The sequence below is a fragment of the Penicillium manginii genome (genome assembly GCF_028828005.1).
Source record: "Penicillium manginii strain IBT 31320 chromosome Unknown utg000005l:1.0-5665137.0:1.0-5668048.0, whole genome shotgun sequence".
Lineage (NCBI taxonomy): Eukaryota > Fungi > Ascomycota > Eurotiomycetes > Eurotiales > Aspergillaceae > Penicillium > Penicillium manginii.
The window spans coordinates 395649-420363 of record NW_026643106.1 but is presented as its reverse complement, the minus strand read 5'-3'; the positions used below and the strand labels follow the sequence as shown (position 1 = coordinate 420363).

General features: G+C 49.9%; 8 protein-coding genes across 8 annotated transcripts; 3 read left to right on the top strand and 5 right to left on the bottom strand.

Moving 5' to 3' along the window:
• Positions 1 to 79: 79 nt before the first annotated feature.
• N7533_006527 (uncharacterized protein) lies at positions 80 to 4936 on the bottom strand (the record flags this gene model as incomplete). The annotated part of the gene is made up of 12 exons (XM_057103177.1): positions 80 to 512; positions 570 to 840; positions 909 to 1095; positions 1238 to 1542; positions 1609 to 2179; positions 2233 to 2467; positions 2523 to 2585; positions 2643 to 3238; positions 3295 to 3731; positions 3839 to 3935; positions 4000 to 4364; positions 4483 to 4936. The coding sequence occupies 12 exons, from the start codon at positions 4934 to 4936 to the stop codon at positions 80 to 82; spliced, it is 4014 nt and encodes a 1337-aa protein (XP_056958134.1).
• A 763-nt stretch (positions 4937 to 5699) lies between these two features.
• Positions 5700 to 6847, top strand: N7533_006526 (uncharacterized protein; the record flags this gene model as incomplete). Its single annotated transcript, XM_057103176.1, has 4 exons — positions 5700 to 6272; positions 6337 to 6436; positions 6518 to 6702; positions 6752 to 6847. 4 exons carry the CDS (start codon positions 5700 to 5702, stop codon positions 6845 to 6847), a joined length of 954 nt encoding a protein of 317 aa, XP_056958133.1.
• A 313-nt stretch (positions 6848 to 7160) lies between these two features.
• Positions 7161 to 7971, bottom strand: N7533_006525 (uncharacterized protein; the record flags this gene model as incomplete). The annotated part of the gene is made up of 3 exons (XM_057103175.1): positions 7161 to 7505; positions 7588 to 7841; positions 7899 to 7971. The coding sequence occupies 3 exons, from the start codon at positions 7969 to 7971 to the stop codon at positions 7161 to 7163; spliced, it is 672 nt and encodes a 223-aa protein (XP_056958132.1).
• Positions 7972 to 14146: 6175 nt separating this feature from the next.
• N7533_006524 (uncharacterized protein) lies at positions 14147 to 18497 on the bottom strand (the record flags this gene model as incomplete). Its single annotated transcript, XM_057103174.1, has 3 exons — positions 14147 to 15493; positions 15546 to 18320; positions 18381 to 18497. 3 exons carry the CDS (start codon positions 18495 to 18497, stop codon positions 14147 to 14149), a joined length of 4239 nt encoding a protein of 1412 aa, XP_056958131.1.
• Positions 18498 to 19296: 799 nt separating this feature from the next.
• On the top strand, positions 19297 to 20066 carry N7533_006523 (NADPH oxidase family protein; the record flags this gene model as incomplete). The annotated part of the gene is made up of 4 exons (XM_057103173.1): positions 19297 to 19540; positions 19593 to 19660; positions 19720 to 19909; positions 19966 to 20066. The coding sequence occupies 4 exons, from the start codon at positions 19297 to 19299 to the stop codon at positions 20064 to 20066; spliced, it is 603 nt and encodes a 200-aa protein (XP_056958130.1).
• Positions 20067 to 20481: 415 nt separating this feature from the next.
• Positions 20482 to 21050, bottom strand: N7533_006522 (uncharacterized protein; the record flags this gene model as incomplete). Its single annotated transcript, XM_057103172.1, has 3 exons — positions 20482 to 20601; positions 20662 to 20876; positions 20933 to 21050. The coding sequence occupies 3 exons, from the start codon at positions 21048 to 21050 to the stop codon at positions 20482 to 20484; spliced, it is 453 nt and encodes a 150-aa protein (XP_056958129.1).
• Positions 21051 to 21134: 84 nt separating this feature from the next.
• On the bottom strand, positions 21135 to 21674 carry N7533_006521 (uncharacterized protein; the record flags this gene model as incomplete). The annotated part of the gene is made up of 1 exon (XM_057103171.1): positions 21135 to 21674. One exon carries the CDS (start codon positions 21672 to 21674, stop codon positions 21135 to 21137), a length of 540 nt encoding a protein of 179 aa, XP_056958128.1.
• Positions 21675 to 21916: 242 nt separating this feature from the next.
• Positions 21917 to 24259, top strand: N7533_006520 (DUF3723 domain-containing protein; the record flags this gene model as incomplete). Its single annotated transcript, XM_057103170.1, has 3 exons — positions 21917 to 22334; positions 22387 to 22685; positions 22745 to 24259. 3 exons carry the CDS (start codon positions 21917 to 21919, stop codon positions 24257 to 24259), a joined length of 2232 nt encoding a protein of 743 aa, XP_056958127.1.
• Positions 24260 to 24715: the final 456 nt, after the last annotated feature.

Genomic DNA, 24715 nt, shown 5'->3' with positions numbered 1-24715 from the left:
TCTTGGGTATCCATCTTCCGTTCCTTATCCTCTCTGTTTCCGAGTAGTTATGTCTGAGCACCAGTCTTGATAGGTGTGCTCAGTTCGAAAATGCCGAAGCCTTCTTGCTACCCCTTCCTTTGGGAACCTTAAAGACCCAATAAAGCCCAAGGCCGGCGAGTATATTAACAAGAATGTAAATCCAAATCAGCCCAAAATCTCGCCACCTCGTGCTGTAATAAATCTGAAATCGTTGAAGAAATTCGTTCGTCGTGGCCAATGGACAATATTGGCAAATATCCCGCGATGCAGGGTTCAGGACCCGACCGCCAGCTGCGTCGATATATGCGCCGAGGAATTCGTTGCAAGTCAGGTTTCCAATTGAAGCCATTCGGAGGATCTCGTGATCAGCACAACTCACTTCCGCGTTTGCGACTGCGTTGGACATGATACCCCCGACGAGATATGTGGCTGGCGACACACGGTACATGAATTTCCAGAAGGTCGGAAGGTCGGCCAGCGGTACGCCAATTCTGTTTTCAATTCTTAGTGTGCTGAAAGGAAACGGAAATTAAAAAGGCTGTACTCACCCACAAAACAGGATACACAGCATCCAAAAAAGGCTAGTGAGTACGCCAGCGGTTTCGGGAAGGTCAATCCAAAAGATGGCAAAGTGGGCAAATGTGCTGGTGAACCAAAGATAAACCCATAGGAAAAGGAAAACGGCAAACCCGCGGATGGCATGATCATCGGCGGTGGTATTTTGGACGAAGCCGACGGGATAGTACCAGCAAAAGTACATTATAACGGCCATGAGAGTATGCCAGAAGAGCTCGACAAAAACGTTTGCCAGTAGGTATGCTGGAAAGTAATTAATTTGATCCGACAATGATATTGCCATTATTATCAGTAACTTGAATGTGACTTACTTGTCCATCTATAAATTTTCGAAGGCCCTTCACGTGCCTCATAGAGGGCCCGCTGAGGTAGAAGGATAGGCATTATTTGCTCATTGATGTTGATGAATACAACGAGTAGCATGAAAATAGCCCATAGCTGATTCTGAAGGCCTTGAATCGAATTATCGGCGTTGAAGCTAAATCCCAGATAGAGAGACTGGAATAGCGGATAACATTAGCCTGTGCATTGTAGGAAGATGCAGTGAGAAAGGTTGCCGAACCGAGAGAAGAATCAATATAGTTTTTGACCAAATATAAGTTGGAGATCTCCACAAGTGCCTCCAGGTTCGCCAAAGTACTAGTCCAAACTGAGGCCAGAAAGAGGCCACAAATTCTTGGTACTGTGAATTTTTCTCATTAGTGACACCATCATCAATTGTGCGGTCTGTTGCATGCGGGGTTCGCAGATTATGAAGCTCTTCTTTGACAGCTTGATACTCGGGAGAGTCTAGCCAAATTCGGTGCCAATCCGGTCCATTGCTGCCATCCGTATGCGGCTCTATCACCTGCAACATCCACTCAGCGGGATTAGCGCCCGCTGGACATGGCATGGCATTGTTCTTCTCGAGATATTGAATTAGAGTCGAAGCACCGCAGCCAAGATCTTAAATATTATATCTTCAGTACTTTCAAATCAATAGAATTTCTTCGGGAGAGGATAATCACTAACCACCAAAATAAGCTGTTTTGCCCCCCGGTGCGATAAGTAGGAGTCGATCAAATTGGTCGAAAAGGATAGAAGACGGTTGATGGATAGTGCAGAGAACTGCTTGGCCACTGTTAGTCAACTTTTTAATAAGCTCTGAAATTGCCCATGATGTCTGCGAATCCAGTCCCGATGTCGGTTCGTCCAAGAAGACCAAAAGCTGGGGTCGAGCGGCCAGCTCCACGCCAATCGTTAAACGCTTCCGTTGCTCGACATTGAGTCCCTCCCCGGGAACACCGATGACAGCATCCGCGAACTCTCGCATCTCTAGTCTGTCGATCACATGTTCCACGTAGTCGATCTTTTCTGACTTGGGTACTTCCGCGGACTGTCGAAGGAGAGCACTAAAACACAGAGCTTCGCGGACTGTCATAGTGCTCAGGTGAAGGTCTTGCTGTTGAACATAGCCGACCTTGTGCTGAAAGGAAGGATCTGTGGGCTTTCCGTTGACCATTGCATGACCACTCACGACGCCAGTAGTAACACGGGTTGCCAGAACGTCTAGGAGAGTCGTCTTTCCTGCCCCAGACACACCCTAATGGTAGTTGTTAAATTTAAATATTCGTGATCATAGGGATTAGAACATACCATGAGGATTGTGGACATGCCTGGTTTTACCCAGCCGTCAACATGATCTAAGAGGCGGCGAGTCCCGTCTTTGACTTTGATATCGTAGCAAAGATCCTCCCAGTGAAACACATCCCTTCCAGAAACAACATTTTTCTGCGGGGGCAAAGATGGTACTTTATCTGCGACGATGGGACGTGTCTTTTCTTGGTTCTCCGAATCCACGGTTTGCATATTTCTTGGGCCGAGAAAGCCCCTGATACGGCTGAACACAAGAATTTCTCCCCGCGTCTTGGGGGGGTTTTGCCAACTCAGCCGCTAAGATGTAGGCAGGGAAAAGGAAAACCACAAACGCGAAGAGAATTCCAATATTTCTATCCGATGATCTTGTTAGCCGGCATATTTCTTGAGATTTTTTCGCATTTACTGACCTCCATTTATGGACATTGTGGTAGTCGAAAGACTTGCCGATATAGTCATCTCCATTGACAATAGTGGAGCCGACTACCGAACCAACAACAGAGCATACCTGCGATGCGGATGGCAGGGCTGTATACCCTGGGCCACTGGGTACCATGCTTGCGCATGGAAAATCTCGACCGTGAAATTCGTTGGCCATCAAGGACTCAAAGCCATATGAAAGAGGATTGATGTACGCCATCCACCGCGACCACCCCGGCATGTATGCCGGCGGGGTAGTAAATCCGGTATATATCATCAGTCCAAGGCTCAGAACTGCAGTAGGTATCATTGCTTGATCAGGGGTCCTGGTTATGGAAGCCAAGGTGCGAAAGAGAGCCGATAGAATCAGTGTGGTGAGAAGCGTAGCAAGGCAGAAGAAGAAGAAAGCACCTGCCTCTCGCTTTAAGCCGGCCATGAAGTAAATTAGTATATTAAAAACAAACATGTTAATGATCTTGTAAGGCAGGTCGGTGAGGTAGCTTGCAATGGCCTGGGCAGACTGGTGATAGAAGGCGTAGCGATTTTGCTTCTCGACGACGGGCCGCTCTGCATAGATGGTCAAGACCTGAAGTCAAACTAGTTAATTGAAGATAAATCAGGGGTATTTATAGGCTAGCTTACTTCAAGCTGGCTCCCAAATGCATTAAAAAGTAGTGAGAAGAATATAAGCCCTCCACGGTAGTAGAAGGTAGAGGTGTCAGGGCTGAGATCGTAGAACATGCTCCCTAGAATCAGCGCCATAATGACGTTGAAAAGGAGGGAAGCTATCGTGAATCCGGGATCAGCAAGCAGTCTCCGATATGCGCGCCAGAGAGTCAGGGAAACTTGTTGGGCATATGATATGGTGTAGGGAGACATGGCACGCTGCTGCTCCGCTTGTTCGGCACGTCGAGATATTTCATATTCCATCATTCGAACCTCTGAAGGATGTTTCTGCTCATATGATGCCACTTCAAGAAGTAGCTTCTTCCGTTGCTCACTTGACTTCCATCTTTCTGCAAAGTCTTTTGCTGAGCGAGGTGCGGATCCTTCACACCCGGGTTGCACCCTGCGCTCCTCTGCGCTCGTCATCGATGTTAGGAAATCAGGGATGGTTTGCCTAGGGGGGAGCTATAAGACATGTCAGACTTTGAACACTATCGACTGGGGTATATCAGAAGCTCACCGATGAATCCCAGGTTCTCAAAATAGCCTTTTGCCTCGGTAATATGACCAAAGAATATTTGTCTGCCTTCACATAACAGTGTGACCCGATCAAACATCTACATTGCAACGGTTAAAACTTGTTGAAGTGTGAAAGGACAGAAATATGGATTGAAGACTTGCATCGTAGGCTGACTGTGGTGCTTGATATAAGGTCACAGCCGAGGTTATATCAAGAAGATCTGCCTGGAGTCGTAGATTGTTGCAGAAATTGATAGCATTGGCGCTGTCCAGGCCCCGGGTAGAATTGTCCCAACACTGGAACTTGGCTCCAGTAAGAGATGCCTCTGCAATGCTAACGCGCTTTCGCTCTCCACCGCTAACACCACGTACGAAATCGTCTCCGACCCGAGTATCGATGGTATGGTTCAGGCCAAAGATCGCCATCATGACATTGCGACGAACTGTATCCAACTGCTGGCGAGTGAAGCCTTTCGGGACGCGTCTAACAGAGCTTGCACGAGATGCGAATGTCAAAGTCTCACCAACTGTTAGATGTGCCAAGTGAGTATCAAGCTCGGCGTTGTACAAAACATCCCCGCGGAGTGAAGAACGAATCTTGGAAACGTCCAAACCTCGAAAGTTGATGTATGACTCCGGCGTCACATTCAAGTCTGCTGTTTCCCCTGCCAGGGATTTGAGAAGAGTCGAGCATCCAGAGCCAGGGGGGGCCTAGAACAAGCAACATCTCCCCTTTCTCAACGACCCCTTCGAAGTCGCGTAGAATATCCACCCGTGGGCTTTGTCGATTTCCATCAAGCCATCGTGTAAGGTAGGTCGCGGCTTCAATCACGACGCTTGCTGTGGTCTTCTGAAACTCAGAAGCAGTCCCATATGCGAATACACCCAGCCTTTTGAACGCAACGCCAAGGGATCGAGGAGGTGCAGAGTCAGGATCCGATTCGAGCAATCTGTTGAACTCCTTGACCCAAAAGCGGGCATCAAATGTGGGAGATGAAGGGTCGAGATTACCCCCCAGGCGTCGGTTGCAATAAGCGCAGGTGCCCTTTTTCCGAGGCCGAAGATAAGGATAATTGCTTCGCAACCTGTGCAACTCCATCACTTAGATTGTTTCCTTGTCCAGCTTCCGAGTGATTTTTATTATGATGTTCGGACTGTAAAGATTCTCTGCTCGCTGCACCGTCGTTAGTCTGAAGGCTTTGACTCATCGTGATGTGTTTTCCAATCGGAGTAGAGCCCAGAAGGACGATAGAACGACATAACCCGTTTTATACGTTTGCCCAGCTCTTCAACGGGCAAATTAAAGAGTTCGGGGCTCGGTGCTTGGCATATAAGGAATCGGAGGAACCGATCGCCCGGTTGATTCATTATGGCCCCATTCAGTTCGGTGTTCGGTACTTGGCATGCTAAGAAGGCGTAAATAGATGCAAGCTGCACGTTCTTAGTATATATTATGTACTGTAGTTAAATTGATCGGTGGTTTCGGCCCGCAGTCCTGGGCGATCAGTGATACCTGCTTCTCCCCAACCACACGACGTTTTTCCCCGATGAAGACGCAGGGTCAAACATACAAAGCGAGAGCTGACTCGACATTTTGACACTCCTGAGATCTCGTAGTATGTGTACGTAGTAAGATACAAACATCAGCAAGCGGGAACGTCCCTTTTGCAATTAAATCAGTTTTCCTTCGTAAATCATGTAACCTTTTACCAGAAATCGCCCGATTCCGCAGTCTCCCCAGCCTATCTCGTTAGCCGATCTGGAGAAACGCACCTCTCAATTGCTGAAAAGCTACCAGTCATGAGGCATCATCTCGAAGAGTAATCAATCTGCAACACGAAGAGCCGTCGCTGTCGGCCACAATGGTTGCCATTGAATCCCGCGGGCGGCGGAAGACATACTTCTTTCCTGTAGCGCCCAACCGGACCGCCACTGGGACCAATGTTCCCAAGAGCCAGCCATCCACTGGAGGGAAAGGTGAAGACGAGACCAATGTTTCCAAAAGCCGGCCGTTCCCTGGAGGGAAGGGTGGAGACGGGACGGCGGCTGAGCCAGCTCGGCACAAGCCTGATCTCGTTATGAAACCAGATAAACGGACGCAATTTTTCAATCTCCCCGTCTTTTATGAGGACCCATGGACAGACTACGAAAAGGGCATCGAGATTTTCCCCAAAAGACATACGTCTCTTTGTCGGCACCGTCGGAACAGAGAGGACCTGGTCCACATTCAGCAACTGAAGGCATGTACGGCGACAGAGTCCCTCATTAACGCCGTCGGTCGTTATTCACATCCGAGCTTCCTTCGCCTTCTATGCTGTTACCACTATGACCAATCGACATTTTTGGTGTGGGAGCCCGTGGAGTTGTCGTTGGCACAAGTCATTGGATCCAAGTACTCGATTCGGGAAGCCGAACTGACCTCGATAGTATGGCCGGTCAGTTACAAAGTCCGCTTCTTGCCACTGGAATATGAGCGTCGCGCTCACATACATACTCCAGATCATCCAGGGTATTCGGTACCTCCGAGACTCAAGCCGAGCCCTAGGCTCTCTCACATACGATACTATTTTTCTGACCAGTTCTGGGGGTGTGAAGATTGGTATGTGCTGCTCCGGCTTCTGATGCTAGGACTGACTGAGTCTCTATGAGTACTGATACCGTCCCGTTCTGCGTCGCTCAGCGGATGTTGATCGCAGTTGCGTAATTGATACGGAGGACATGAATGCTGCGACGCTGAAGCTCTTTGCACTATCCGATATGATAACCGGACTTCGGAAGCAAATGAGTCCGATGGACCCTTGGAGCCCCCGGGCGCAGAATCTGCCGGCACGGCTGATGAGCACGCCTTTGGACGATCTATTCGGGGTAGGTTCCTCTTCCGAAGAGAGCTGGGATTTGGGCTGATTTGACCTAGGACGACGATCTTGTAGCCGAATCGAAAGGTGGGGAGCTGAAGATGTTAGTCAACATTCTCAGTAAAATCAGCCACTATGATGTCAAATTTCCTTAGCAAGCTCGCGAATATTCAGAACGCGTTATCATTTTGCTGTTCGACGGCGGCAAGAGGTTGTGGCCCGAGTTATTGAGTACTACGCGTTAGGAAAACTAAAATTTACAAGCATGCACTCTGAGACCGTAGAAGATCCAACCCCTGTCAATCCAGCTAGGTGGATGCAGGTGTGTTAGTTCAACCATGTACTTCTTTGATCCTTTTCTCGAACGTAGAATATAATCTTGCTGAGCGTGCTTTACTAAGACAAAATGACGGGCTTTCGGTGCGATGCAGTATTCTGGCTGTTTCTTCACAACAGGTTCGGAAACGATTATTGTGCCAGACTCGGCGACCGCGTTTCGTCCCGAAATGGGTCTTCACTTTCACTGTAGCATGACTGCGTGTCCTGGCGGAAACTCTGCAGCAGCCTCACCGCTTCGGCCATTCCATCCTGCACGTGTCGCAACTCTTCGTCTAGCTGATTCACCAGGCTTTGGCTCTCTGTGAGCTGCTCTTCCATGACCTGCGCCCACGTCTCCCATTCCTCGACCTTTTCCAGCAACGCATCGGAGTGGGATTTGCCACGATCGAGCTCATCGGCGAGCTTCTTGTTCTCACATTCTAGGCGTCTGATGGTGGCAGTGAATGATCCGTCTTCGGTCTGCGGAACCGGGTTCTACAACAGTCCACATCGCCGTTAGCAATCCGCCCTAGCAATCCACACAGCAGTCCGCCACGGCAAGTCGATTGATGCTCACCGGGGAAGGGAGTGCCTTTGTGGCTTGATCAGAGTCCGAGTCTGTACAGTCTGGCATCAGAGACCTCGGATCGACGGCCTCGAGGGAACGGCCCAGGCTGGCGATGATGTTGTCGTATACACCGACCGATCCGCTGCTCAAGTTTGTTGCCAATAGATGCTCGAATCCTTCCGCGGCGGACCATACATAGCCGTCTTTGGGGCAGGGCTGCAGGCGAACCAGATTCGGGGGAACTTTGAGCTCCCGTCGTTCATCTGCAGCTCGTCATCAGCCTCTCGTGTCTTCACGCAGACCCGGCCCGCGCTCCCTACAGATATGAGCCACCAACGCATCCCGGCACTCCTGTCTTCGCTGCGCACGCTTTTCATTGCTGGTCAATGTCATGGTGAATGCGTGTCAATACCTGCACTCTAGCACAGATTAGTCTGTGACAGGGGTAGGACCATCCAGTATATGAGGTATTATAAATCTTGGAAAATATGTAGGCAAGGTAGTCTGGACGATTAGGTCATCGTCCCTTGTGGATTTGAACAGCAAAGCTTAAGCTAAGGATGAATCGACTGGGGGTGTTTAAAACGGGACCGTTTCCAGTCGCATCGACTGACCATGTTTTGCACCGAAGCTTCACCGATCGCAAACTTACACTTTGATTGATATACAGGTGAGCTGTTGAATTGAGGCTCAGCCGATCATCCAAGCGCGTCAATAAGCCACGCATTTGCACAGTCAGCTGGCGTCAGCTTTGCCAGACGAATATGTACTACAGGTACAATGGCGCATTAGTCCCGTTGCATCACACGTCGCCTTTTCTCCACCGGGCTAGCCTACAATCATAATATAGCGGAGTATGGAGCCTCATCTCGGCTGACCGGGGACAGCACTCATATTTGGCACTGTTATTCGTGCATGTCCTCACTAAGGAGGTCGATCCGATCGGTCTCAGATTGAACTACCATAACATGCCACTGAAGTGATGGCGTTACGATAACAGAGCTAGAATACGGCAGACTGCTGCACGCCGGGCCCCTTTTTGCTTCTCTATAAATTCTCCCAAGCTGCTCGGACTATCTATGCAAAACACTCTTGCATTACTATCCCCATATTATGGCACCGATCACCCGCAAGCGGCGCCAGTCGCAAGCAGATTCGGAAAAAAACTAGTCTGCTGGGCCACAATGGCCTCGATCAGCCTTCGCGGAAAAGGCGGAAGATCTCTCGACTTTGTTTCCGATGATGACATCCACGCAGCTTGGCAGGAGTCCTCTAACGTACCCGCTGTACCCCCCTGCCTTGCTACCGACCGCCGCGGATTGAAGCAAAATCCTTTTAACCTATCAGGGGCCTCCATCTCCGAGGTTTACGGGCTATCTTTGGTCGACTGTGTTTTTTATCCGAATCATGAAAGCCACCAGAGCTTTCCGTGGACAGGTCCGGATCCTCTGTCTCCATCTACCAGGGCGGAGGAAATTTTTGGGTACCTTTCCGCCTTCTTGCTTTCAAAGGAAGTCTACTGGGTGGAATTTCGTCTTTCAAGATTTGACTCCCACAGCGATGAGTTGATGGGTGAGCATCTCTTTCTCCTACCACGATTCGAGACAGCGATGGGGAATCTGTCTCGGGTGCGCAAGTAGATTCTCGAAATTATCTCACGAGTATGCTCTGCAGCACAGACTGCCCGTTTCCGACTGTTCATGTGGCCCCGCTTGGAGTCCCTTCCCTACACTCAGCAGTTCATGATGTCGCCGCACTCCTCTTTGCCTACATTGCCCTGCCTCGATCCAGGGTTTTTCGTCCATAATCTCCGCGGGAATTCCAGGTAGATCTGGGAGCTCAACTGGAGATACAGAATCGGAATGCAACGAATCCGTTTCGCGAAGTAGTAGGCTGCATGTACTAATACCGAGATACTCGCCTCGCCAAATGAAAACCTTGAATTCTAATACCACACATGACACCTATAGTCTCGAGAACGACCGCTTAGAGTAAATTAGTTGATGCACTCTATTCTTCCCTTCTTCTTCAAGACCCTTGTCACTAGGATTCCACATTTGGTGCTTCAATGAAACAAAATCACATTGCTTCTGCCTTATTTTGCTAATTTCGGCTCTCCGTATATCAGATACTCCTTAGTTTTCCATTCCTTGTTTCATTAGAAGAGGAGAGAAGTAAACTGATATCCATGGACCTGTATCTTCATGCCACTTGTCTGTATACTGCCTGCGCAAGCCCCTCGATATTTCCTGCTAACGAATACAGAAAAGAAACCCGAAGCTCATGAGGCTGGTCAAAATCACAAGGCCACCAAACACAATCTGTCCAAAAGCTCCATGGTATATAATGCTGCAACGAGGAACGACGCTTCGGTCGTCCAATGCTGCAAAGACGTCAAGAAACCCATGCATCTGGTCCATAATATATCCACCCAAAGACAACACAGCTACTCCGAAGAAGAACTGGTCCAAAGACAACACAGCTACTCCGAAGAAGAACTGGTTGAAAAAGAAGTTATCAACAGAGCTTCTCCTTTCTCGTATCCACCTTGGGTGGGCGAAAAGTATAGCGCCAAACACGGAAAACAGAGCCGAGGAAATTGCGACAATGATCATTGCGCTGCGAAAGTCACTCATGAGCTTTTTGAATGTGTCGTACAGGATTTGGTTGCTGGATTCAATGAGGCCAGCTGTTGCTTGGTCTCGTAAAACATCTGCAAAGCGAGCAGTGGCGGAATTGAATGCAGCGACGAGTAGCCAAATCGTGGTGAGGAGAAAGACTCCTAGGCGTAAAAGAATACTGGATGCATCGGTATACTGAGACATGGTGTAGCCAAATGGGGAAGTGGGGATGAAAATCTGCCAAAAGCTTAAGCTGCAAGATTTCAGGGGCTTGGGTAAAGCTCAAAATGAGTAGGTAAAAAGAGTTGGAACAATAGGACAATTATCCGGGAACAAGCATATAAATAGTTTTTTTAGATTATAAAGGCATCGGCAAATGCATCATCATTGCAAGCTTACAAGCCACGAAAGATTGGTTGCCTACGATTCCTTTCTTGCACCAGCCTGTCAATAAATACCCGTTATGGCACCAGATATCCTAGGAGCAGATAAGGAATACCATTTATCCCTAGCTATTGAGACAATCGGTTGGAAGGATCACATTAGCATTCCCCAGAACTGTAATTGCTCCCAGGAATTGGACGTAGCTTTATAGGAATCATTTTTGAAATGGCAATGCTTAGAACGAATAGGTATTTTTGGTACCCACAGCTCGCATATTCAGCTTCATGCAAAGATTTGATTTCCTCTTTTACTGTATGATGAGTGCCCTGAACAGTTGGTGTATGCTCAAAACTTTTACATTGCAGTAAATCACTTACTTTCGAGGGGACGGCCTTTGGCAGCGTTGTACAGAAAGAGATAGAATGCTTTAGCTACATACCCGAGTAGCGAGTGTCTAGTAGCTTGAGATATGTTCCAGTAGACCTATTTGGAGGTAGCGATTCTTCGCTGGCTCGGAACCAGAACTATGTTCCACCTGTACCTAATGAACATCACCAGTCTCGTTTGAGTGGCGATTCCAAAAGTATGCCCGAAAGCCCGAAAAATTACTCAAGACCCGCCAGACCAGTCAGCTCCCCGCGAGAGTACTGGCTCCAGTCGTTAAGAATGCTGATCAATCGCTATCGAGACAATTCCAAATCTCGGTCCAAGAGAAGCAATCGAGACTGCTGCTCGTCACGGTGGAGTTGAAGTCCATCTCTTTCGTCGTTCAGATGCATGTTAGCCTCTCGCAATGTTTGGTTGTCCCTTTCGAGGCTCTCGCCATCGAGGTGCTTGGACACGCATGACCTGCAAAGACGTCGGTAGAGACCCAAAATTCGCGCTCCTTGGAAGGCTAAATTTGGATCTTCCCGCTCAAGATCTGTCAAGTCCCTCATAACGCGCTGATAAGGTTCGTTCACCGACATGACTCGCTCGTATGTTTCCTACTGCGAGTAGAAGAAAAATTATCAGCCAAAGTATTCAAAGCATCTGAGAAGGCATCGCGGCCTCGCTACCTACCACTAGGGGGGTTCTTCTCGGGGTTTCGGCCAACGCCGATGGGACTGTCGCACTCAAGCGTTTGATCCAACTTGAATTCAGACAGCTGGCCTTCTTTCATGCCTTGGCCAACTCGGACGTCATTTGTGATATCCATACCGGCCATGATGAAAAGTTACTTTTTATTTGGCGGATGAGGGGGCTGTCAATCTCTCCTTTGTAGACTTATCAAAAACATGTATAGAAGTAAATTACTTCAAATTTTGTATTCGTGAACCAGGATCATATTCAAGGCAGTTGATTCTTGCGTCGTTGATAATCCAGTCATGACAGGTTAAACATGATGCATCCATGGTCAGGCCCAGTATTCCAACGGTAGACCAAAGATCGGTCACAGCTCTAATTCACCAAACTCTCAACTATTAAATTGATTGACCGATATTTTCGCAATCAAAACTGTGACTCATCGAATACTACCAACGCCTGTTTGTTGTATTGAGAAAACCTCATCCTTGATGACCAGATTGTACTGGCTTTGAACGACCAACTCCCTCCATCCATTCTATGCGCGTTGAAATATGCATGTTATAATGTGGCAAGCCTCTTGGTCTGCTCGATCTATATTTGAGGGCTGAATGCCCTGAGAATTTGAAGGTTCCGATTGAAAATTCCTATTGACTGGAATCTTTTTAACAGGAAATCCTCAACATGTACTTCCCATTTTCTCTTTTTTTCCAGCTACTCATTCTGGAAAGCACTGTTGGAAATAACATCCCGAATCACCGATATGCGCAACTCCGTCTTTGGAATAGTTGCCATTGCTATGGCAAAAGTTTAGGCGAAGAAGGTATCTATGCCAGCCAGCTCGGTTTGTGTGTGCAATCGCGCGACAATAATACGATTCATTCTGTCAATGTAGAATTTATCGACATAGGGTGTTCAGGTACGTCACTACAGGCCCCAATGGAGAAATTACAGCTAAATCCTTCCAGTCCTCGTTTACAATGACAAATACTGTCAGATTGGGAGGGAAATTGCCAGACACAACACATGTATGACCGACGAGCAAGGATATAGGTCGCATCGGCTGCTCTGCGATACAAAATTCTCCATACTGGGTGCATATCCCCTATATCAACTATAGTGAGGGCAACTACCGGAGGAAGCGCAAATTAAAAGTGCGACATGAGCTTAGCACTAATCATGGCTTCACGCTGTGAAGTATAACTCTCTTGAAAATGAGACAAAGTCTGAAATTCGAAAGTAATTCGCATCTACAGATTTTTTTGGAGATGTGAATCTGTCGACAATAGTGGAGCAGTTACTTACAGCTGTCTCCTATTGGTTTCTTCTTTACGCCGCTTTCCTTTGCCTTTTGTATATACTTTTGGGGCTCCGAGACAACACAAAGTCACTCTCGAGTATCCCATAGGTCCTACGAGACATGGAGAAATTGGTTCCATCCACATATCGACTATGAGCCAATTCTGCAGATGGGTATTTAACATACCCTCTACCTGCCATTCTTTTGATCTCAATCAATCCTATATGTCAATTCTACTGATTGGTTCCCCTTCTGAAAAGATATCCCCACTCATTGCATACTATGCCGTACTGTATTAGCCTGTTCTGACACCTTGATTATGTTTGGTACGGAGTCACCGTCTTGGTTTTGAAGACAACTTTACAGATATCGTGAACGAGTTCGCGGCAGAAATGACCCATACATTACACAATACGGAACACCGACATAGGTCTTGAATGAATCAAATTGCGCTAGTCAGATTCCTTTCCACGTTTACCGACAGAACCTCAGGGCTTGCTTCTTAGTAAGCCCCTCTCTTGTGGATTCTGTCCAAATCGAGCTCCAGTGGTAATTTACCACTGACATAATATCCTCTCCACTACTATTTGTCGACGATGGATCAATCGGTAAGGTCTGGTACGTAGCAATGGATTATCGCTAAACAGCTGTTCCCTTCTAAGTACATCCGTCCGCCTGTTCCATACATACTCAGACTCACGGGCTTGCTTCTTAGTAAGCTCCTCTTCCGAGATCCTCTCCGAAACGGGCTCTAGTGGCAATCAACCACTGACAGCTGAGCTTACCGATAGTTCCTGTTAAGGGGTCTATCCTGATTCGACACTTTTCCCCCTGCTAGGCCAAACGAAGGGTTGGGTGGACCGAGTCAAGACACTTAAAGAATCTAAGTGAACATCAAAGTGTGATGTAGTTCAGAGGTATTAAATTGTGTTTTTACTCTAGGAGGAAAGATGAGGCTATATATACAACGTGTAGCCAAGTTGATTTCCAATCAACTTGGTCTTCTGTATAGACACCACGGAGTTAATTCCGATGGTTCGGCTTGATTCCTGATCTGCACCAGCCTCATATCACAACATTCCCCCTCAGAATCGCTTTGCTAGCAGGGCGATACTGGACTCGCGCAGAGCAGTCAGGCCTCAGTAAAACCACTCAAAACCCATGTTGGGAAAATAAAGTGGAAAGAGCGCCTGCGCTGTCACGCGGTGTGTCTCGAGGTCTCTGAAGCATCGACGCCTAAGAGACTACAAAACTTGGCAAAGGCCATAGGTCCCAATGGTTTGGTGAGACCGTCCGCGGCCTGTTCCCCAGTTGGAATATATTGAAGCTGAATCTCGCCTGCATCCAGCACCGCTCGCTGATAGTGAAATTTCACATTGAAATGCTTCGTCCGTTTGTGGAACTCGGGATTGCGAGAAAGCGCAATGGCGGACTGGTTGTCAGCCATGATGTTAGTAACCGGCGACCGATACAGTTGCGTTTCGGCTAGAAAAGTGCGGAGCCACTGCAGATGCAGAATAGCGTTGTACTGCCCGATGTATTCGGCATGTGTCGTAGACGTGGCCACTTCCCCCTGTCTCTTGGACGACCAGGAAACTGGCGCCCCTGCAAGCTGGAACACATAGCCCGAGGTGGAGTATGCTCCGTCAGTGACGACGGAGCCCCCAAAGTCGGCGTCCGTGTACCCGATCAACTGCCCACTGCGGTAGGTAATGCGATGAGATTGCGTGGCTTTGACGTAGCGAAGCAATCGCTGCAGAGCGACTTGGTGATGCGATTGCGGCTGGGACGTGAAGCGACTCAACACGCCCAGCGCAAATGCAATATCCGGTCGCGTGCCAACCATGAGATACATCAACGAACCGATGGCAGTCGCATACCGAGCTTTTCCTTCCTCGTCTGGAGGTTCCTCTGGACGATGGTTCAGGGTTTGCTTGGGATTCATCGGCGTAGACTTCGGCTGGCAAGTCTCCATGCCAAAGTCGGAGAGTATCTTCTGAATGTACTGGTGTTGGTGAATAGACACGGACCCATCGATGTGATAGTCGAATTGGATCCCGAGGAACGATTGTGGAGTGCCCAGGTCGTTTAGGCGAAACTCTGTTTGCAAGGCCCGCCGTACTTGTTCTATTTCGTACGTGTTTGCCGTAGCAACAAGAAAGTCATCGACATAAACGCAAACGACACAGTCCGGTTTGTAGAAGACACAGTTGTCCGATTGGGCCATGGTGAAGCCGTGAGAAGCCAGGACGCGGTGGACGCATTGGTACCAAATCCGCGGGGCCTGCTTCAGGCCGTATAGTGAGCGGCGCAGCCGACACACATATCCTGGTTCTTCGAAGCCTTCGGGCAGCTCCATATAGATAGACGAATCGACATCACCATGAAGGAATGCGGTGATCGCATCGAATTGGTGAAGTTTCCATCCGCGCAGCACGGCACTGGCAACAATGCAGCGAACGGAGTCCATCCGTGACACCGCGGCGAATGTTTCGTGATAGTCGATACCATGTTTCTGCCGGTAGCCCTTTAATGACCAATCGCGCTTTGCGCGTTCCGTTGGCTTTGGTCTTGAAGACCCATTTGCACCCAATTACATGATCTGTGGCGGGAACGTCCTTTCGCGGGACCTTTTCCCATGTTCCGTGTTCGAGAAGTGACGCATATTCTTTCTGGATGGCGGCCCACCATTCCAGCTGGTTTGATCCAGACACCGCTTCACGAAAGGTCGTCGGGTCAACTTGTCTGTCCGATGCAGTGTTCAATGTGCCTGCCGAGTATACCTTGCCGAGTGATTCCAGGAGGCGCCGTGACGGTCTTCGTCTGCGACCATAGATTGAATACCCAAGATCCGATGTCAAGTCGGTTCCTTGTTGGCTTGGATTGACCACTGGAGGTGTCTGTTCGTCACGCTCAGATGGCGTTTTATCTTTATCACCTGACAGAGGTAATGGCGATGGAGGTGGTGTAGGTAGCCCACTGGCTGAGCTCGGCATTGATGGAAAGACGGGCGATGGAGGAGCGTTGTCCGGGTGGTCATTGCCTGTTTCCCCCTCGACGAGTGGCGCCACCGGGGTCCTCTCGTCGAACTCGACATCACGGGAAAAGACCGTCTTTCCCGAATGGATTTCATAGAGCTTGTACTGATTCGGCTCGCAATAACCTAGCAGTCGGCACTCAGACGATCTCGCTCCGAGTTTTGCTCGATGCTCTTTTGGGATTAAGACCCATGCCCGGGAGCCAATCCGTCGTAGATGTAACAGTGATGGCGGCTTCCCGTAGATAATTTCGTACGGGGTCTTTTTCTGGAGGATTGAAGCTGGCGCGCGCAGCTTCAGATAGACCACAGTGTCCACTAACTCGAACCACCAGGAAGGAGGTAGGTTCGCATCGGACAGGAGCGTGTTGATCCGCTCCCGGATAGTGCGGTTGGTGCGTTCGGCCAGTCCATTCTGTCCTTTGCAGTATGGCGGCGAGGTGTCGAACTCAACTCCCTGGCTTTCGAGGTGTGTTCCGATCGGCAGGTATTCTCTTCCATTGTCGGTGAGGAACCTCTTGATCTGGGCGCCGAACTGTCGGTGCACCCAGGCCTCAAATTGTCGGAACTTCTGGAGCGCTTCATGCTTCCATCTCATGGCATAGGCCCACGAGCCTCGAGAATAGTCGTCAGTAAAGGTGATCACGTACCTGGAGCCCTCTTTGGCCATCGGCATCTCCATGATGTCCGAATGGATCAATTCGAATATTCTCGTTGAATGCAGACGTGGCCGTCGTGCACGGGAGTTCCTCTTCTGATGCTGCTTACCCGACATACACGCTGGGCACTGCGGCGTTGCCTGCAGCTGCGCCTGTGTCAGCGGTCGGTACGGAGTGCCAGTCTGCCGGAGGACCACCCTCAAGTCGCCCCGGTTCAGATGTCCCATCCGAGCGTGCCACAGCGCTTCGGGGGCCTGGTCCACTCCTGTGCCCGCATCTGCTTCGAGTATCCGAGCTTCACCACCGAGTTCAGAGGTTGACGCTGTACATTCTACGTCACTTGACTCCTGAGGGTCGTCGACGTCCATGGCCACCGCCTGCGGTTCCAGGGAATCTGCATGGTCATGGGTCGCCGGCGCCCTCGCCAGTTGGACTCGCTCTCGGGATCTTTTGCTCACATGGCACCGCAGGATCAGTAGATCCTCCTCCGTATGGTAGGCGGTCCCCACCGTCCGTCCTCGGCGTTGCACAAAGACGTTCTGCGGGTGCGCCACCACCGAGTAGCGGTCTCGTAGTAGCTTCGGCACGCTGATCAGGTTCATCCCGACGCGTGGCGCGAAGTATACATTCTTTAACACTAGGGGTTGGTTGAACTTCCCCCGGAGCGTGAGCTTCACCGTACCAATCCCTTCGGCTTCCACTGGATCGCCCGCCGTGTCCAACATCTCGCGATGAGGCCGAAGACTGCTGAAGCAGCTGCGGTCCCAGCAGATGTGGCTGGTGGCGGCCGAGTCCAGGATCCACCGGGGTTGCGGTGCGTGGGTATAAAGGGTCGTCACCCTCGCCCTCACGATATTGATCCGCGGTCTCTTGAAAGTCGGCGGGCCCTGCCGATCTTCCATCTGGCTTGATGGTATATTTTGCATGTTGTTTCTTGGTGAGCCGGAAACACTCCGTTCGGTCTTCAGGGCATGGTCCCTGGGCGGTTGTTGTTCACGCTGTTTCTTCCAGCATTCCGCAACTACATGACCGCGCTTCTTGCAGTAGTTGCATTTCTTGGTGTTCTTCTGCACCGTATTGATGGAAGGGTTGCTTGTTCCGCTGGAGACTCGCTGCGGGAATGTCGCAGCGTCCTTTCGCTGCACTGTCTGCTCAGCATTCGCTAGACGGTTGCCGATATTGGCCGGGTTGACAGGATCCTTGTCATTTTGGATCGCATCCACAATCAGGATGTATTCCGGTCCGATCTGCGTCAGTAGGATTGCAATGTGCGCTTTGTCACCGATGGAACCAGGGGCGATCGCATTCAATCGATGGACTAGCATCCGTACACGATCGACGAATTCACGTGCACTGCCGCAGCGCTCGCCGGTGGTCTCGCGCAGCTGAGCGAACAGCTCGCAGAACGTGGCGAGTTCCATCCGCCGGTACCGTTCTTCGAGATCATTCCAGAGGTCCCGGGATGTCTCCAGCCCCGCGACATGGACACTGATATGGGGGGACAGATACCGGAAGATAGTGTGGTAGGCTTCGGCCTCGCGGCGCGACCATTCACGGTGGCGCTCGAATGCCTGGACCTCCACTTCGAGGCGCGCTTCGATGGCGCGTTGCCTCACCGCCCCCACGAGGTGCGATTCCACCAGGGGGTGGATGTCCGCCGTAATGGGCTTGGCGTACTTGAAAGAGCAGTCAGGGCGCTCAAGGTCGCCCGACACGACATCCCAGACCTACCTTGCCTTGAGGTAGGAGGTCATGAGGCGTTTCCAGGTTGCGAAGTTGTCGCTTCCTGTCAGGGGCTCGATGGCCGTGACGGCTCGGTCGGGCGAGTCGTGAACCAGAGCAGACATGGTCATGGTTGTGAAAGCGGGGTAGATATATAGTTAAGATAGTCAAGATGAATCTCAGATGAGTAGAGACGGCACCCGAGAGTTGCTGCCGGGCTCATAACCTGTTGTAGTTCAGAGGTATTGATTGTGTTTTTACTCTAGGAGGAAAGATGAGGCTATATATACAACGTGTAGCCAAGTTGATTTCCAATCAACTTGGTCTTCTGTATAGACACCACGGAGTTAATTCCGATGGTTCGGCTTGATTCCTGATCTGCACCAGCCTCATATCACAACACTTCTCGCTGTCATGAATTCAGGGCTAACGCTGATAGGGATCAATCTCTTTAGCCGCACTTGCCCTCCTTTCTCTCCCCTGGCTTCGCCGACGGTGTTATGAAGTATCTCTCCGAAGCCACCAAGCCCTGACAGCTCTCTTTGTGTATGGCACGTGGCAACATCTCCCAGATCAGAGTCGCTTGCCAAGATTGTACCTTTACGTGCCGCTGGTAATTCTGGCCCTGACTACTCTGCTGGAGATTCTTAACTTCTGTTACACGAACGGGCTATTTTCGGGCCACGGCGCTCCTCGGGCCTTTTATCTTTCACTCCAGAAGGATCTCTTACACATCCTAAGCTCAGAAAAGCGGCCCAGATTCGTATCGTTCTGCCCCGATCTATCAAGATCGATGCGGGCCAGTATATCAACCTGTGGATGCCGTCAGTTGGACTTTGGTCGTGGCTTCAAACGCACCCTTTCACAGTCACATCGTGGTCGCGCGGAAGACATGACACGATTGAGTTGTTTTTGCAGCCACGCAGTGGCATGACATCAGACCTGCTCAGTCTTGCCGCTAGCGCTCCTGGCTGTCCTGTACCATTCCTGGTCATGTTCACAGGACCACACGGTACCAGTGAGATTGTTGACGAGTATGAAACTGTGCTACTGGTTGCGAGTGGTTTCGGGATCGCCGCAACAATTCCGTATCTGATGAAGATGATACATGGTTATAATACCTGTACACTTCATGTCCGTCGGGTGCATTTGGTATGGCAGATAGAATCAATTGGTGAGAAGACCCTTCCGTTTCCGGTCAGCCAGCAGCAGCACTAACAAATTAGAAATGGTCAGCGCAGCCGAGGACCTGCTCAACCCCCTCCTGGAGGACGATATTATAGATAAAGGCTATGTAAGTCACCGGCTTCAAATTGGAAACTTTCTTTAATATTGACGGAAAACCGTATACAGATTCTCAGCATTTCAATCTACGTCGAAAGAGGGCTTGCTCATGATAAGACGCCAATAGGAAAACATGAAAGAGCCTGCTTTTACCAAGGTGTACCCGATTATGACAACATAGTCTCGCTCGAGGCATCGGGGGACCAAATCGAGAGGCTACCGAACATTCGCGATGAGCAAGGCCGGACCTTGGTGATGGGTGAGTGACCCCACTGCAGCCTGTCTCTATTCTATCGTATACTAATTTATCTCTAGTTTCAGCGGCAGGCAGGTATAGAGACCAGATCCGAAAAACCGTCAAGGGCTTTTTGCATCATGGTGTGAGGCTTTCGGAGCTGGAATACCAGCCGGAGTAATTCAATGATAGGCAGTTCGCATGGAGCAAACGCAATGAGTAGTCCCGAGCATATGATGCTAGTTGGAGTTGCCTTCTGCGCACTTAAAGTAGTTAAAATGTGATGTTTGGGCAATTGAAATGCGATTACGACAGACAAACTTGCCGATTTGATCCCTGAATCTCCCTGGTCAACCAATTCAAATGAGCTACTTGGTCATTATGAATGACCGGGGCCAAGCATTACACTGAAAAACAGCGGCTAGACCTTGATTGTTGACGCAATTAACACAACTCTTTTCTATCAAAATCAAAACGCGTATTATCTAATAGTAGACAGAACAAAAGCTTGAGCAGTGAGGAACAGAAAGATCGTCGATTACCGTACCATGCATTGAATTTTTTTTTCATCGGTCATATTACTTTTGACTTCTGCTTTAATCGTTCTTCATGGGCCCTGGCGTGTATGAGTAGAATGCGCGAGCGGAGATCAACGCGAACCATGCAAGTCCGATGAGATTCCCTGGGCGGCATGGAATTTGCGTCAACAGTCGTTGCTAGATAATATTAGTACCGTTTGAAAGCACCGTTATGGAAAAAATCCGAGGGAAACAAACTTCTTTCAGTTCCTGAAAAGTGCTTGCCGAGGTCGTTGCGCAGAGAAATTCGATCGCAGCCGGGCAGCTTCTCAAGCGGTCGAGATTATCAATTCCTACTGCCCCATCTTCTTTGACATACTTCTGCATCAATTCCATCATGATTCTGGAGACTGGTGCCAAGTCACTGGCTTGAATTGCGCCCTGTTGCCGGATAACACAGCAATCGATCCGTGCTGCCGTGCCTCGTTAGATAGGGTTGTCTTTGGAGGTATCATTGAAATTAACACACCGATTTTAACATGCCCATTGAGATTCACGAGGACGCTAGAGCAATCCAGAGATGTGTGGTAGAAACTGTTGGCCATGAGATATGACAGCCCGTCAACGAACTGTACGGAATCAGCCATTTGGCCATCTGGCAGATAGGTGAGGGGAATGAGGAATTAACCTGAGACATTATGGCTGCCAGCTCCTGCTCGTCTGGGAAGGCTTTACAAGCGACGATATGATCCAGAACGAGAGGGTCGAAATCCCCCCAGTGTGTACAGAAGCTCGGGAGTGCGGAAACACTCCCGAATCGAGGCCAGGTTCTCATGGCGCATAGAGCGGAGAATCCGCAGTATCTTGTCAGCGTCCTCAATCGGATACTGGCGCACCGCCCAGACACCGCGGTCTCCAGAAGATCGAACGCATATCGCGACAGGGCCAGCTAGGTCACAATCGTAGTACTTTCTGAAAGTACCCCAAGGAGATTCGTCTCGGACTGTCAGGCCCGAACCGATAATGCTCTGCCACTGCATAGTCTCCTGGCGAGGCGGGCTTTGTGGCATCAATCGATTTTTCTTGCCGGTGTGCTCCGAAGTTGAGGAAGTGATGGACCTCTTTCCAGGCGCGGGTCCTAGATGGAGAGGTTGTGGGCCGGCTATGAGGTCCGTTACTGGTGATTCTTCTGTTCGGGTTTGCGGCTGGGGGAGTAATGCAACCTGAGTGGCCCGGATTCTTGTCACTCTCTTTTCGCCAACTTTTCGCATCATGGAAGCAGGATAGAATTTGGCTAATAGTTGAAAGCCGAAAAAGGAGCACGAAACAGAAAGGAAATCTTGCTCGATTTAAATGGGTATTTAGTAGAACACTAGGGTGTTGGATCTTCACCGGCAAAGAAACGCAGTGCCAACGTTGAGCCACCATAACGAGGGCGTCAAGATGTATTTATAAAGGCATTCACGCCCGATAAACCCAAGCCAATCCTGAGCCCCATATTTATCCTGACACCATGACTCGACACGTCTTTACCGAACAAGAGGTGCGGCTCGCAGCAGAACGAAGAATGAAATACATTGGTGCAGCTAAAGTCAGCATCTGCCAGATTCAATTCGAACCTCCCTTGCCACGGGACCTGGACCCTAAAAATTTGGACCGGCTACGAAACATCTTCCGGAAGAATCGTTGTCGCCGCCTAGATGTCCAAAACCATGTTCCAGCGACCGTGTCTCGACATAATCTCGCAGACGCATTGCAAAAGGCGAATGTTCCCCAGGAAGCCTTGCTGACAACCGAAGGCCGGCAAATTCCTCGACTGGAATTTATGGCGGGGCAACTTCGGGGTCTCCATGGCCGTCATCGTGTACAAGCGGGTGTTGAGGTACTTCCTCCGGCGGATCGCTGGTGGACGGTTGATCTCTACACAGACGGTACGTGATATACCCGGGCGCTCCCATAGATTGATACTGACTGTTCCAAAAGACATGGACCGAGAATTGAGAGCGGCGTTGGTGGATGAATATTCCAATCAGAAGAAGCCGGCCGATGGGGAAGTCTATCGCAAGATCAGACAGTATGAGGGCGAGGGCAATGAAGCTTTTCGAGAGCGATGGTTCGTGAGACTATCGCCCAGCAATCAAGAGCGTTTAGATCAACTCGACAATAAGAAGAACCGTCGTCTCCGACATGCATTTGACCGATTGTTGGCGATTCCCGGGCTTTGGTCGGGCGGGATGAGAATCAGCATACTTCATCGATTGATCGCTTCGGGCTGCGTTGAGGTGAGTTTCAGCTCAAGTTGCTTTTTTGTTCTAGCTAATGACGACTCTCCATCTCTCAGGAGATAGGAACCTATTTCGATCACATCTTGGAGTTCTGGTCTTCTCTGGTGGGATCGGATCAGCGTCTGATGAAGAAAATCGATCAGGATACGGTTCACACGCTGCAGGTACTGGCACCAGGTAAATCATTCGCTGATGAAAGGAAGGCATGCGGGCTGGTTCTCAGTGGACTTGTGTTTGCCGAATTCAGTGCTGATGAGCGAAATGCTATATGGGCCAAAATGAAAGCCTTTGATGGTCTCATCCCGTCCTTATACACTTTCTATGAGGATTTCAAGTATCTAGAGAGTTGCTCTCACTGTCTGAAGCGGCTCTTGGGTCCATCACCCCGATCTGTGAGGGAAGCCATGAGCTCGATCTTTGATCCAGACTCGGAGTCTGGGGAAGATCACCGAGAGAAAGGGAAGGGTATCATTCAGACTTCGGAGTCTACCTTCCGACGCCTTCATGCATCCGAGACAGAATGCCTCGAGACAGGATACCAGCAATTATGGCTGTATGCTATGCGACATTATCCACTGATGCCCCCGGACCCCAGGAACTGTGATGATCTGTTGGCCAACCCCACTCGCGCTAAGCCGGACCCGCGCGCGATCTACGACATGGCCCATCTAGCTCACCGGCTCGGCTTTAGGTCCCCAGAAATTGATGGGCTGCTGAACAGTTCTCCGAATCACCAATTTGCACAATCGGCCCTCCGCCAGGCCCGGAAGCCATGCCGGTATAGATACGATGACCAGCACTTTGAGATTCTGGTGCGCCAGATTGTAGATTGCTTTACTAATGCTGTGCCCGATCAGTCCGGTCCCCCGCGAGATATTTTGGCAGACAGCACCGTCAAGGCGCACGCTCGCTCTGGGGTTCCGCAGACCCGCACCCATGTTCAAGATGCTCCTTTATTATTCTTAGATCGATTGCATGCTGATGTTGATGCCGCCGATACAATCACTAGCTTTTTTGTCCGGCGTTGTGTCTTTTTCGCCTTTTGGGGGAAGTCGCCAACGGTTGATCCCATCAATAACAGAAGATGCGGCAATTTGAATACAGACCAAGGGGTTGAAGAGGGGATGGGATCGCCGTTGTTTGTTGAAAAGGAACATGCGCCGGGCTTTGATCCGTCTGCACGGCACAAGGGCGCATCAGGCAGGTCATCTCTTATTGGAAGAAGCAACGCTTCAACACGTCTGGTACTCTCCTGTGAGATCGACCATTCAGAAAATAGACCCGAGCCTATGGACTTAGATCCTCTCGAGCCAGCTCAAGATGAGGAAATCTTTGATCAGAGAAGTCCATCGGATGGAGACCACTCTACTCCCGGGGGATCCCCGAGCCAATCAGTGCTAGAAATAGTCCCTTCTGGTTACTCGCCCAGGGCTAATCCAGAGTTTGGAGATTCTAGGAGTGAATGCACTCAGATCTCGCTGGAAACAGTCTCACTCGAGTGGGATCAGGGCGAGCGAGCAACAGGAGAGGAACCCAGTCCAGACACTGGATCTGCCCTCGGGATTGATTGATCCTGCAGCACAGCGACGACGTTCCTCAGAAGCAGTAATATTGTCAGAAGAAAACCGCCCCTCTAGGTCTGAAGAATTCGAAACTTTTCTCGATGGCCTGAAGAGGGCTCGAGTGGAGCAAGAGGAGTTGGAAAAAAGGATGGAGAGCGAAAGATTCGACCAAGAACTCAACCTGCTCTATTATAATCAAGCTTCACCTGGAGAGTTGCTTCAACAAGATTATAGGGGCAAAGCCACAAGGCGGTGTGAATTCAGGCGACGCGACGCGTCTCTTTCAGCTCGGTCGCGTCAGAAGCAAAATTCATTAGATGCTTCATATAGATATTTCGAGAATTGATTTGGAGGAGAGTTGGTTGCTGATCTGCACTAGAGTCACATCACAGCCTCACACCCACAAAATAATCGATCAAAAGATCAGCGGATACCCGCCAAAAATTCGCGTAGATTGACCCTATG